The sequence below is a fragment of the Melanerpes formicivorus genome, unplaced genomic scaffold, assembly GCF_026170545.1.
Source record: "Melanerpes formicivorus ecotype bairdi unplaced genomic scaffold, bMelFor1.0.p_v2 SCAF_22, whole genome shotgun sequence".
NCBI lineage: Eukaryota > Metazoa > Chordata > Aves > Piciformes > Picidae > Melanerpes > Melanerpes formicivorus.
The window spans coordinates 1577608-1591309 of record NW_027142374.1 but is presented as its reverse complement, the minus strand read 5'-3'; the positions used below and the strand labels follow the sequence as shown (position 1 = coordinate 1591309).

The window sequence follows — 13702 nt, the reverse complement described above, 5'->3', positions numbered from 1 at the left end:
CATCAGGATTTCCCACATTAATCTCACTATTGTTTCTTTACAGAGCCTCAGCTTAAAGGTATAGTAACAAAGCTATACAGCAGGCAAGGATACCACTTGCAGTTGCAAGCAGATGGAACAATTGATGGAACAAAAGAGGAGGACAGTAGTTATAGTAAGTGACACGAGACTTAAATGGTGTGTTTGTGAATTGTGGTGTCTCATTCTTCCCACTTAGGTCCATTCAGAATTGTTGTCCTGGGATGTCTGAGTGAGTGGAAAGCGGCGTTAACACCGCGCTCCCAGCGCAGAAGTCTTTCAGGCTTCCTGGGGCTGAGGGAGATGCAAATAAAAAAGAAATCACTTATAGAAATAATGAACTAGAGGAAGGTGATGATGACACATATGACAAACAAAGCAAATGTTATCTCCATGGCAATCTAGAGGAGTTCATTGCTGTCCTTTGGATTTTATTAGGGTTTTTTTTTTTTCCCCCTTTTAATTTTTTTTCCCCAGCAGGGACAATTTGCTCGCCTACTCAGAGTGCCTGAAATAGAAGAACGCTATCTCCCCTCTGAAACAGGGGCTCCTTCAAACAGAGACGTAATCTTTCACACAATAAGAGTTCCTCAGCATTTCAAAGTTCACATTTCCCTGTTATTGTTATTATTACGTTTCTCTTTTACCCCTCCTAAACCCTAATTATACCTTCAGCTTTCAAACAGCTTTCCCTCAGCCTTTCTGTGGAAAGGGAAAAAAAAATAGGCTTTGGATGTTTTGGGGCTGAGTTCTTTATGTTATTTTTAGGGTTTTTTCCCAACTTTAAGAATTGATAGCAAAGAGGAAAAGATGGCTGGGTCTGATGCCTGTAAATAAAATATTTAGGCATTTCATGTAGTTGCACTGTTTAGCTTAAACTGCATTTCTGTTCTGAGGAGAGAGTTAGGAAGTGCAAGGAGTCTGAGAAGGTATTTCAGGCCACTTAGACAACAAACTGGAAAATCAACAGGCAGAGCTTCCTTCTTAATTATTAAAACCCACTGATTTAAGTGCTATCCTTTCCATATGAAAGCATTTCCAGGTGAAACATGGTTTCATTTTGCAGAGTAAGCCCTAGGTGCAGTAGGCAGTATCGTGTCTTCTTCAGTCCCTTGCTCCTACCCTTTCCCCACACCCTCTTTAATCCATTTTGCTTTATCAGGGATACACCACCCTGCACCCCACCAGCCCTGCTTTCTTGTGTTAACTTCTAAGTGATAAGAGGGAAGAGCTTATGCTGCTGGAGGAGGTCTCCTTTAGTCTGGTGGGATCTGGAGGGACACCGGGTCCTGTCCTCACCCACAGTGAAGGTGGCACAAAGACCAGATCAGCGCAGTGATGAGCGGCCGCTGCCATCTTACAGAGTTCTCCTCAGTGCAGCCACAAAATTAACTCTAAGAATGACCCTTGTGGACCTTAAACGTTGCCAAGTGAATGACCTAGTGTTTATCATTTTAAGAGTCAGTGCAGAACACTCAGGATTTCAGGGTAATTCTGTTAATTACCTTAAAGAAGAAGTAAGCAAACCTCACTTTTTACATCAAAGGCTGACATTGTTATCAACCTTTAATGTACTAAAGCAAGCATCTGAAATGCCATGGGTTGGGGTTTTTTTCCCTCTTTTTTTTCATGCACCTATTTTGCTTGGAATCCCTCTAATAGGGATGCTGAGATTTGAAACATGATGAAATTTATGGAAATCTAAATGTGTTTGTTTCTGAGGCATCCTTGCTTTCACCAGGTCCCCAAATTTACCACAACTTGATGGATTACAAAGGAAATCATAAAAGATTCCTTACGGTTGGACAGCAGCCTTCCAAAATGATGAATACTTAAAAGTAAAGGAAATTATTGCAGCTGGGATGCAGAACAGAGGAGGGTTTTATCCTAAAAAAATCAGGGGGGGTGTGGTGTGTTATATATTCATCTTTTATGTAAGCCAAGTGTAGGGTTCTGGATGTCCTGCAGTCCTGAATTGAATTTAATGGCAACGTTTTTAACGGTGCTAGTGAGACAGGCTGCTTGCTGCTGTGAATCAAAGTCTGTGTGAAGGGCTTCCCCCAAAGTCTTGCTCACATCAGTGTCAGGTGGGTCAGGCTCTCTAAAATCCTTTCTTCCTGTGTCTGCAGAGACATCTCTTATTTGGTTTCTATTTGTGCACTGTGGGAAAGCCACAGGACTTGTAGCCCCCTCCAAATGCCAGAGGACTCCTTCTCCAGGCCCTATTCTCCTCCTCTGCACCCCTTGAGGGATATCATTGCTGTTCCCTTTTTTGTCACCTTCACTGCACATTTGCTCTAAGGCCATTTGCAGTGCAATGAAATAATTTAAACTCCCCTTTAATAATAAGTGGATGCCCCACCCCCAAAATGCAGTTGTAGTTGCACAGCACTAGGACTCTGCAACTGCATCTGTCAGAGCAAACCATAGCCATGGTCCATCTGGTTTGCAGACAGAGTGTTGGTCAGCCTTGTTAGAATCTCCCTGCCCTTTTTCATTTGGTAGGGATGGAGATAGCTTGCAGTCCCTGAAAAACAAAGCTGCTGATTTGCGCTCCTGACAGCAGCCTGGATGTAGGAGTTCCACCTTCCCCATCATTTGCTACCTAGAGCTGGATAGGAAGTTTGCCTGAAGATCCCCTTCAGCTCCTGACTTGGGAGCAATTATTTCAAGCTCTGCAGATCTGCTGCTACACCCAGGGCTCACAAATACAAGGATGCATCCTCAATTGCAGGGAGTTTAAAAGAGTGCCGAGGTTTTGGAGCAGAATTTAGTCAGGAAGTGACATGGATTTGTGGAGCCATAGCACCCAACAGACCTAGGGTTTAGCCAAGAATCCATGTAATTTGAGGAAGTGCCTCAGGGAGAGGATTTCCTGGCTGAGAAACAGATTTTGCCTTGTTAAATGATTTAAATAGGACAAGGTTTTAAATCAAGGCAGAATTTGTTCCCCAGTTTTGGCAGGGCAAAAGTGATTTCCAGACTGATAAAATAAGGAAATATAGGAAACTATATCCTGCAGCAAGGGTACGAAGGTGCAAGTGGCCAAGGCAAGGATGGTACAGACCTCACAGTAATGTCTAGATTCATAAATCCAGCTGTGGCATGCTGCCTCTTCTTCTGCATCTCTAATCCTCTGTCAGCTTGCACTGCACAAGGGCCATAGAAAAGATCAACTTTCTCAAAGACATTGCCAAATTGTTCATTGCAGTCGCCTTTGTATCCTTCCTTTAAACAGCACAAATGGAAGAGGGAAAGGCTAGGATGCAAACAACTTTGCATTATTTTATGCTAATATAAACTGACCACAGGAGCAAGCAATTATTTTCCTGTGGCTCTTTTGCCACCCTACCTGTCATATCTGCCCACATGAGGGTCTACTCCTAGAAACACAAACAGCATTCAAATCTATTGGCCATGGCATTGGGGCCTTGAAGAGAAGGGGGCTGCATGGCTCTGCTGTTGGCCCCATCAGCACTTGCTGGTCATGGACAGGCCACTCACCGTTGCAGAAGCCAGGCTTGAACATGCTGCTGTGCAGCTGTTGGGACACTGCTGTGCAGGGTTGATGGGACACTGCTATGCAGGGATGATGATAGGATACTGCTGTGCAGGGATGGAGGGACATTGCTGTGCAGCAGCTGCCACTACACAGGAGAGTCACCCTTTTTTCTGCAGTGCCTGCATCCCCACACTCTGGAGGTGGCAGCTGGGGCAGCCTGGCTGTGTGTCTGGCTATGCTGGCAGAGGACAGATTGACTGTGCACCCCTCCACATTCTGCAGAGGCAGCAGCAGCAGAGCCAGAGTTACTCCCCCACAGCCTTTTTGTAGCTTCCGATCGTCTGTGCCACAGCAGCTGCTAATCCCACCCATGTCTCAACCAGCTTCTGAGTGTGCTCAACCCTCCTCATGCCTCAAAATAGAGCATGTACATTTATGACAGGAAAAGATGCTTGACTGCTGAGGGAAGCAGCTGAGCACCCATTGCATTGGGTGCCCCAATCCTGCTCTGGCAGCAGGTGCTCAGCCTCCTATCTCTGCTTGCTTTGCCAAGCACAGCACAGCCAGGAATTGCTCACTAGAGCCTATCTCTGGGGCTTGTGGCAGTGAGCTGTATCTTCTCAACTGTCCCATGCTTTGCCCTGTCCTCAGCTGATCTACTGACAGGTTCATAGCACTATTTACAGTGGAGCCCCTACTCATACCCTCGTGCTGAAAATACCCCTAGCTTGCCCTACTCATGAATGTGCCATCAAGAAAGCACCTTTTGGAAGAGAAGTCCAGGTTCTGCCTGGATACTGAGCTTTAAATTATGCTCTCCTCCCTACACAAAGATCAAATGCTGCTTGAAGGGGTTGAATTGCAAAAAAAAAGGGTTCTCCAAGGAGAGATTTACTGAGTCAGATAGGGAATATTTCTCCCCCAAATAAATTCAAGCGTTTGATAGAATGAATGAGAAATCCATTTCTCTAGCCGAAAATCTTAGTTTTGTCTGCTAAAATCTGCACAGAACAGGAGGATTTTGGTTTAGTGAAGAAAAAAACCATTTCAATTGATCTCTTGTGCTGGAGGCAAGTGTGAGGAGGAGCTGTACGTATGTGCTTGTACATGTTTGTGTCTGCATGTACGCTCGTGTATGTGAGAGGGAAAGAAAAACACAGGTACGACTTTATGACTTCCTCTATTTATTTATTAGTTCTGGATATTTCCCCCTGCACTGCTATATTCAACCATTATAGGAACTTCAGCGCTCAAAGGTGTTCCAACATCACAACAGAGCAGCTAACACTGGTGGTGTGCCAGCCCTGAGCGTGGTCCTCAGCTGCCGGCCCCCCGCAAGCCTGTTGCAACCCCTCTGAGTTGCTCAGGTTAACTCACGCAGAGCTGAAGGTCCAGCTTCCAGCTGGAAGAGGGTCTGTTTTGACCAACATGTAGTCCTTCACCCCCTGTGCACAGGGTTGCCTTCTGGCCATGCCTCTGGTGAAGCAGGACGTGCATAGGTTTGCTCTTTCCACACTCTTTGACAACCCTACACCCAGAATTTAGGATCTGTATTAGATGTTGGCGCACTGCAAATTTCCCTTTAATCAACTATGATCATTTGGGGATTGTCAGGCTGAAAATAAAAAAAAAAAAAGAATTTATTGTGGGACATAAATCTTAGCTTCTGCTATTGAAAACAATAAAAATATTTCAAATCCACAATTCAGTTTCAAATTGGCTTCAGCCAGCGACCATAAATACAAAACTTCAGGCTGAAGCAGACCAGAGTTTTCCAGCCAAGTAATAAACCGCTGGGAATAAGAGCCTAGTTTGGCATTGCTTCACCTTATCCTTGCATTTACACAACAGCCTGCAGGGGGATGCTTTGGGTTATAATAACAGGTTTTGAACCTTTTCAACCCTTTTTTTGTTAGTTATCCTATGCATTGAGCACAGACTACAGCTTTCAGCTCCTTACTTGTGTTCAGTTTAAATTTAACCATGGATCTAAGCTATGGCAGGACTTTGCTGCTTCTTTTTTGTTGTTGGTTTTTTTTTTTCCTTCTTGCTATTATTTATTTTTTATTTGCTACTTTACAAACCAGAATCTTCTCCTTTTTCTCTGAAGGGGTGTTTCTCTTCTTATGAAACCTGCCACTTTTAAGCATGTGTACAAGCACAAACGCAAAGCCGAGCGTTGGAAGCAGCTCGGTTTTGAAAGCACAGATTTGAGGCTTGATCCAAAGAATATGCTGTCATTTAGTCTCATTTTGAAGTTATTTAGCTCTGCTGGTTTTTTTTTTGTTTTCAAACCCATTCTCCTGTCAAAAAGTGAAAAGGAAGAAAAAATCAACAACACAAATACCCCAGCGAGTTTTGAGTGGAAACATTTTGAGATGTTAATGAAAGGGGCTTAACTCATCTGAATGTCATCTTGTTCCTTCCTTTTGGTCCAAAAAAGATATTTCCACAATTTGCCCTGAATTTGAAAAATAATTAAAAGAAAAAAAGTTCTGATGATCTTGAAAAAGTATTTTTGGGGAGGTTTTTCACCGAATCACAGAATCACCAAGGTTGGAAGAGACCTCAAAGTCCATCATCAAGTCCAACCTGTCACCACAGAGCTTATGACTAAACCATGGCACTAAGTGCCACGTCCAATCCGCTCTTGAACACCTTCAGAGATGGTGACTCCACCACCTCCCTGGGCAGCACATTCCAATGGCTAACAACTCCTTTTTTCTTTTTTCTTTTTTGCATTTACTGTCAGGATTAAAAAAAAAACAAAACAGAACAAAACAAAACAACAACAGCAAACCAAACCAGAAAAAAACCCAAAACACACCAAACCAAAAAAACCCTAAACCAAACCAAACCACATTTTGTGCATTGAGCACAGAATCACAGATTCACCAAGGTTGGAAGAGACCTCAAAGATCATCAAGTCCAACCTGTCACCACAGACCTCATGACTAAACCATGGCACCAAGTGCCACGTCCAGTCCCCCCTTGAACACCTCCAGGGATGGTGACTCCACCACCTCCCTGAGCTCTACTCAATAGAGACCCTGGATCCTGCTCATGAAGCATGTAAGTCCTTTTAGCTCTCAGTGCCTCCAATTTTCCACCTTCAGGAAGTGGGAGATGGGTTGATAACCTCTGCAGATAATTTCTGTGCTGTTGGTGGAAATTGCTGTGGAAGAACATGATTGTAGCAGTGTTGCCCTGTAGCACCCACAGAAATTCATCTATGCATGAATGGGCATTTTGAATTTGTTCTGATAATGGTGGTTTAATTCTCTGTCTGATCTGCATACTCTGAAGGATTAATTTTGCACTCCATCTCCTTTCTCTCCTAGCTTTGTTTAACCTCATACCTGTGGGTTTACGAGTGGTGGCGATACAGGGAGTTCAAACAAAATTGTATCTGGCAATGAACAGTGAAGGATACCTATATACATCAGTAAGTAAACCTTTTTCTGGTTTATTCTCACTGGAATTATAGTAAGAAGCTAGTAAATGAATAATTTACTGTTCCAAGGAATCTGCTTATAACCTGTAGACATGAGATTTGACAGCAAATTCCGTCGAGTGGTGACAGCCCCTTTTAAGCTTATTACTCTGTTTCCATTATGAATACCTATGGATGTGTTACAGCCCCAACCTGTGGTGTCTTGGATGCAAGCTAATGATCCTGAAGTGGAAAACAAACAAAAAAACCCTTACAGCCAAAACCCCAATCAGGAAGGGTGCTCTCCCTTGGTCACCGTGAACCGATGGGGCTAAAGGGTGCGAGGTGCAGAGGGACAACTTTTGTGATTCACAGGCGTGCCTGAACACATTTTATGTCTTCCCATATAATCTCTGCTATTAAAAGGGATTAGAGAAAGCATTTTTTTCTCTCTTTTTTTTTTTTTTTTCTTGGCCAAGACTTTCAAAGTAGAATTAGAAATAGAAGTGGAAAAGTCAGTAGAAAAAGAAGTAGAATTAAGAGCTAAAATCATGTGGCTTCAGGTTGCTGAGTGAGTTACAGACCTGTTTTATTAGCAGTTTTGAGGAAGGATGTCAGTTAATTTGTGATGGGATTTCTCAAGAGGCCAAACAGTGTTTTTATGAAAAGAAGGAAAAACAAAAGGCTTTTTATTTGGTTTTTGTGTGGGTTTTTTTTTTAATAGACCAACATTTAGTTAAACTATGTTCAGGAGTTTTCATTATAAAGTCTTAATACATTTTTCCCAAGGAAGAAAATAGAGGAAAATGCAATTTGCTACCTACTACAAATTATTCTCTTCTGTAAATGGTTCCCTTCAGGTGCCTTGAACACTGCTAACAATTAAGTAAACTTGCTCAGATCTCTCATTTGTTTTACAATCCTGACAGCTGGGACAAAGGGCAGCTTTGCATATTTTTTTCCTTCTCTGTCTGCCAGAGCAAAAGCAAATTAGAAGTGGTTATGCTGTGGGACAAGGTGAAATTTCAGTGAAGAGCATGGAACTCTGCTTTTCTTTTTCGCTCTGGCTATTTGCTCAGCGCGGTTAATCCACCGCTGTGTTTGCAGGGCTGTAGCCACCCAGCCAGCTTGTGCAAAGTCCCCTTAATCCTGTGTAGTCATGCTCCTCTGACAGCATTGTGTCATTTACATTTGCTCTGCAAACCTACCTTTGACTGCAGGGTGCGTTTCCATTTCCATTAGCATCCTCAGCTGCTCTCCTTTCTGGCTGCCTGCTCGCCCGGAGCGCTGCACGGTGCCGGTTTCAGCGGGCTCGGTTCTACCTCAGCAAGCTTGGTGGGATAGGCAGGTTGATACATCAAGAGAAAAGCCCATCGGCTTGCACAGAGAATGTGCTTGGTATGACTAGGTCACTTCTTTTATTGTATGTGTTCTGGGAGAATCAGACCTAATTTTACAAAGGTGCAGGAAATAGGGTGGGGACAGCGTCTAGCACTGCTGGTCTGCAGTAGCTTCTCATGGTAAGATAAAGTCCTGAAATCAAAGGTATCACTGAGAGCATGAAGTATCATTACAAGTATCTCTCAATGTGAGGACAGCAGCAGAGTAGAACACTTACTGAGAGTAAGTCCAGCTTGTGGTCTCATTGGTATTTCTACATCTTAGGCAGAGCTCAGATAGAATCATAGTATCAGTCAGGGTTAGAAGGGACCACAAGGATCATCTAGTTCCAACCCCCCTGCCATGGGCAGGGACACCCCACACTAGATCAGCCTGGCCAGAGCCTCATCCAGCCTGGTCTTAAACACCTCCAGGGACAGGGCCTCAACCACCTCCCTGGACAACCCATTCCAGAGCTTCACCACTCTCATGGTGAAGAACCTCCTCCTCACATCTAGCCTGAATCTTCCCACCTCCAGTTTCATTGCATTCCCCCTAGTCCTATCACTACCTAATCATAGAATCCTAATCATACCTAATCATAGAATCACTATCTGATCATAGAATCATTTTGGTTGGAAAAGACCTGTAAGGTCATCAAGACCAACCATTCTCTAACTCTGCCAAGCCTGGTGCTATAACATGTCCCTCAGCACCACATCTCTGCCTCTCTGAAGCACCTTCAGGGATGGGGATTCAACCAGCTCCCTGGGCAGCCTGTTGTAGTCTTTGAGAACCCTTGCAGTGAAGAAGTTTCTTGTACTATTCACTTCAGTTATAATTTTTGGTATTTTCATTGCTTAGGGATAGTTCTTCATATGGTCTTATATGTTAACAAGGAAAGTGTCTTCTTTGAATCTTTTAGTGTCTGTGAATGTAATACTTTATGCCAAAAGTAACTTGTGACATCCCTCTACTTTGCCCTTAGTGACAATGGTCATTTTAAATAGAATAGAATAGAATAGAATAGAATAGAATAGAATAGAATAGAATAGAATAGAATAGAATAGAATAGAATAGAATAGAATAGAATAGAATAGAATAGAATAGAATAGAATAGAATAGAATAGAATCAACAATGTTGGAAAAGACCTCAAGGATCATCAAGTCCAACCTGTCACCCAAGACCTCATGACTACTAGACCCTCCACGTTCTCAATAATCTCGGGTTTATCACCTGATGTCTTCTGGTTTGGTTGTTTTGTAGATTACAGTGATTGCAAAAAGCTGCTCTTGATAGGCAACACGTAGTTCATGCCTCTGTTACTGCACCCAGGGAATGGAGAAGGTCTGGGTGAGGAGCTTCTACCCCTACTTCCCCTGCTATACAAAAAGGTTGCCAGAACTGCAGTTCCAGCCCCATTTTTAAACTGTTTCTAGCGCTTCTTCTGCTGATAATGGTCCTGTCAGCAAGGGATACAGTCTGACAGTCTGATGCATGGGAAATTAGCTCTGTATTTTGGACTGGATTCTTCACTGATGTAAATGAGTCCCAAGAGAGCTCAACTGATTTATTCCAGCTGAACACTCACCTGTTCAAGGAATGCCGACAGGGAGTTCAGGAAACAGATCAACCCAAGGAAATGACATCCATCTACACATCCTGAGGGTTTCCAAGCCCTTACAGGGATGTGTTCCTGAATGGGATTTGTCAGGACCAGACAGATGGCAACAGGGGGATTGATCAGGAGCAAACACCTCACAAAACCCTGTCAAATTCCTGAAGCAAGAATATAGGGGGAAATAGAAATGTACTCGAATTGTAGATAACTGTAACAGAGAGTTGCACCATTCCCCCAGAGAAATGAAATTAGCATTGGCAATGCCATGTACTAGGGAGAGGGACTATCGTGACTGATGTCATGATTGCTTGCTTTCAGCTTTATTGTGACTCTTAACACTTCAGTCATGCTTGTGTCTGTGCAGAACTGTTTCCCTCAGGTTGCACTGCTGAGGGTTATAGATTCCTTTGGTAAATGGTGGGAAAAACACCCTACTAACGTGTTGTCACCGGTTCTCACCCCGTCCTACTGCCTGTGCCTTGCACCTGATAGCATCTTCTAGCCTGAAACACTTCCAAAACACTGTGCCTGATAAAGAGCCCATTAAGTCCACAGCAATTACCCCACTGGTAAATAGGTAAATAAGACATCTGGCTTCCAGGAGGATAAATGGAGGCTCAGCTATGTGCTTTCCCACACTTGCATAGAAAAGGATATTAGGGCTAAAGCACCAGGTGTCCCATTCCCATGGATCTTGGACTAAACTGCATCATTAAATCACAGTTCTTTTGCCTTTTAGAGGCTGTGGTGAGTTCTTGTGATTTGTTCCTTATGCTGTGTTTTATTTAGGTTTGGACTGTGCAGAAAGTAAATGGACTTAGATAACTCTGAGCATCCTGCATATGTAGACAAATATGTCCTGGCCAGAACCAATTACAGCTGTTAGCAGATGGAGAATGTCTGCAGATCCACTTTGGTAATTTGTTGAGATCTAGCTTTGGCCCTTCCCTTGCAGACAGCAGTAATAGCAAAGTGATTGTTGCCCTCTGCTTAGCACTGGTGAGGCCACACCTCGAATACTTGGTACAGTTTTGGACATCTCACTCCCAAAAAAGGCACTGAAGTGCTGGAACATATCCAGAGAAGGGCAACAAAGATGGTGAAGGGTCTTGAAAGCAGGTCTGGTGAGAGGTGGCTGAAGGAACTGGAGTAGTTTAATCTGGAGGCAGGGAGGCTGAGGGGAGACCACCTGCCTTTCTACAGCTCCCTGAAGTGAGGTTGCAGCGAGGTGGGTGTTGGTCTCTCTTCCCTAGTAACAAGTCATAGGATGAGAGAAAATGGCCTCAAGTAGCACAAGGGGAGGTTTAGGTTGAATATTAGGAAAAAGGTCTTTCCTGAAAGAGTGGTCAAGCATTGGAAGAGGCTGCCCAGGGAGGTGGTGGAGTCACCATCCCTGGGGGTGTTCAAGTAATGTGTGGACATGGCACTTTGGGACATGGTTTAGGGGGAATGGTGGTGTTGGGTTGACAGTTGGACTTGATCTTAGAAGCCTTTTTCAACCTTAATGATTCTATGATTCAGCTGCCCTCTGCAGCATCCTTGCAGGGTATACTTAAAACCTGCCTCCTTTGGAAAGTACCCAAGTAACAAGTGATAACATGAGAGGAAATGGCCTCAAGTTGCACCAGGAGAGGTTTAGATTGGATGTAAGGAAAAATTTCTTCCCCAAAAGGCTTGTCAAGCCCTGGAACAGGCTGCTCAGGGAGGTTGTGGAGTCACCACCCCCAGAGGTATCTAAAGAACAAATAGATGTGGTGCTGTTGGACATAGTTTAGTGGTGACCTGGTAGTACTGCAGTTGCATTTACTCTTAAAGGTCTCTTGCAGCCAAAAGGATTCTATGACCATAGAATCATAGAATCATAGAATAAATAAGTTTGGAAAAGACCTCAAAGATCATCAAGTCCAACCTGTCACCCAAGACCTCATGACTACTAACCCATGGCACCAAGTGATTCTTCCCCCCTTGAAAGTACCTGCTCTCAAAGCTAGTCTGCATTGTGGTTTGCTTCTGATGCAGTGACTGCTTAAGAATGAGGTGAATTTGCTGTTAGGGAACCAGTGTGCAGCCCAGAAGGCAAATAGTATCCTATGCTGCCTCAAGAGCGTGGCCAGCAGGTCAAGGGAGGTGATTCTTCCCCTTTCTCTGTTCTTGTGAGACCCCACCTCAAGTGCTGCTTCCAGTGTCTCCATCATAAGAAGAACACAGAGTTATTGGGGCAAGTCTGTAGGAGAGCCACAAAGTTGATCCAAGGGTGGAACACCTCTGCTATGAGGACAGGCTGAGAGAGCTGGGGTTATTCAGCCTGGAGAAGAGAATACTCCAGGGAGACCTTAGAACTGCCTTCCAGTACCTGAAGGCATCCTACAGGGAGGCTGCAGAGGGACTTCTCATGAGAGTGTCTAGCAATAGAACAAGGGGAAATAGTTTTGAGCTGAGGGAAAGGAGGTTTAGCCTGGTTCTTAGGGAGAAGTTCTTCAGTATGAGGGTGATAAGACACTGAAATAGGCTGTCCAGGGGCATCGTGGATGCCTTCTCCCTGGGGGTGTTCCAGTCTAGGCTGGCTGAAGCCATGTGCAGCTGAGTCACCCTCCATGGCAATGAGGTTGGAGCAGATGATCTCTAAGGTCCCTTCCAACCTAAGCCATTCTATGAGTAAATGTGCAAAGAGCAGATATCTGTAGTTGTCACTGCTAGAGTTTATAGGTAATTTGGGACATCTGTCAGTTAGAACAAAAAAAATAAGATCTTTAATGTAATGATAGAAGCTCCTTGGGGACAAAGCAGAAATTCAGCTAAGAAAAGAACAAAGCAAAGCAAAAGAAACACCAAACAAACAAAACACATACACACAAAAGAGACAAAAGGGAAAAAAACCACCCACAAACAAACAAAAACAAAGCAAGATATGATGTTAAAATAAATATTTAAGTACTTTTGTTATAGAAATACCTTAGACATACTGGGCTGTGGAGAAGGGAAGTGACCTTAGTCCTCCCCACAGGCAGCCATGCTGCTAGTTCTCACCCACCCTGAGCAGTGTGGACTTCCCCTCCACACCAGCTGCAAAAATGTGTCTTCATTGTCCTTGGAAGTGTTCATAAAAAGTGTAGACATGGCACTTTGAGGCATGCTTTAGTGATGGTTGTGTCATTCTAATTGAGTTCTTACAATAGTTACAGCTCAATTGGTTTGAGGCAGGACAGGCCAAGTCCTATTTCATAGAATCATAGAATCAATAAGGGTGGAAAAGACCTCAAAGATCATCAAGTCCAACCTGTCACCCAACACCTCTTGACCACTAAACCATGGTACCAAGTGCCACGTCCAATCCCCTCTTGAACACCTCCAGGGATGGGGACTCCACCACCTCCCTGGGCAGCACATTTCAATGGCTAACAACTCTCTCTGGGAAGAACTTTATCTTGAGCCTAAACCTCCCCTGGTGCAGCTTGAGACTGTGTCCTCTTGTTCTGGTGCTTGTTGCCTGGGAGAAGAGACCAACCCCCACCTGGCTACAACCTCCCTTCAGGTAGTTGTAGATAGCAATAAGGTCACCCCTGAGCCTCCTCTTCTCCAGGCTAAACAATCCCAGCTCCCTCAGCCTCTCCTCACAGGGCTGTGTTCGAGGCCTCTCCCCATCCTTGCTGTCTTTCTCTGGACACATTCAAGAGTCTCAATGTCCTTCTTAAACTGAGGAGCCCAGACCTGGACACAGGACTCAAGGTGTGGCCTAACCACTGCTGA

General features: G+C 44.1%; 1 protein-coding gene across 6 annotated transcripts in view; it reads left to right on the top strand.

Annotated features, from left to right (window-relative positions):
* Nucleotides 1–13702, top strand: part of FGF13 (fibroblast growth factor 13) — a 354638-nt gene that overhangs the window by 263297 nt on the left and 77639 nt on the right. For all 6 annotated transcript variants that reach the window (XM_068151800.1, XM_068151803.1, XM_068151798.1 and 3 more), the window contains 2 exons: nt 44–154; nt 6862–6965. In XM_068151800.1, the coding sequence (XP_068007901.1) occupies nt 44–154; nt 6862–6965 (215 nt within the window). The remainder of the gene's footprint in view (nt 1–43; nt 155–6861; nt 6966–13702) is intronic.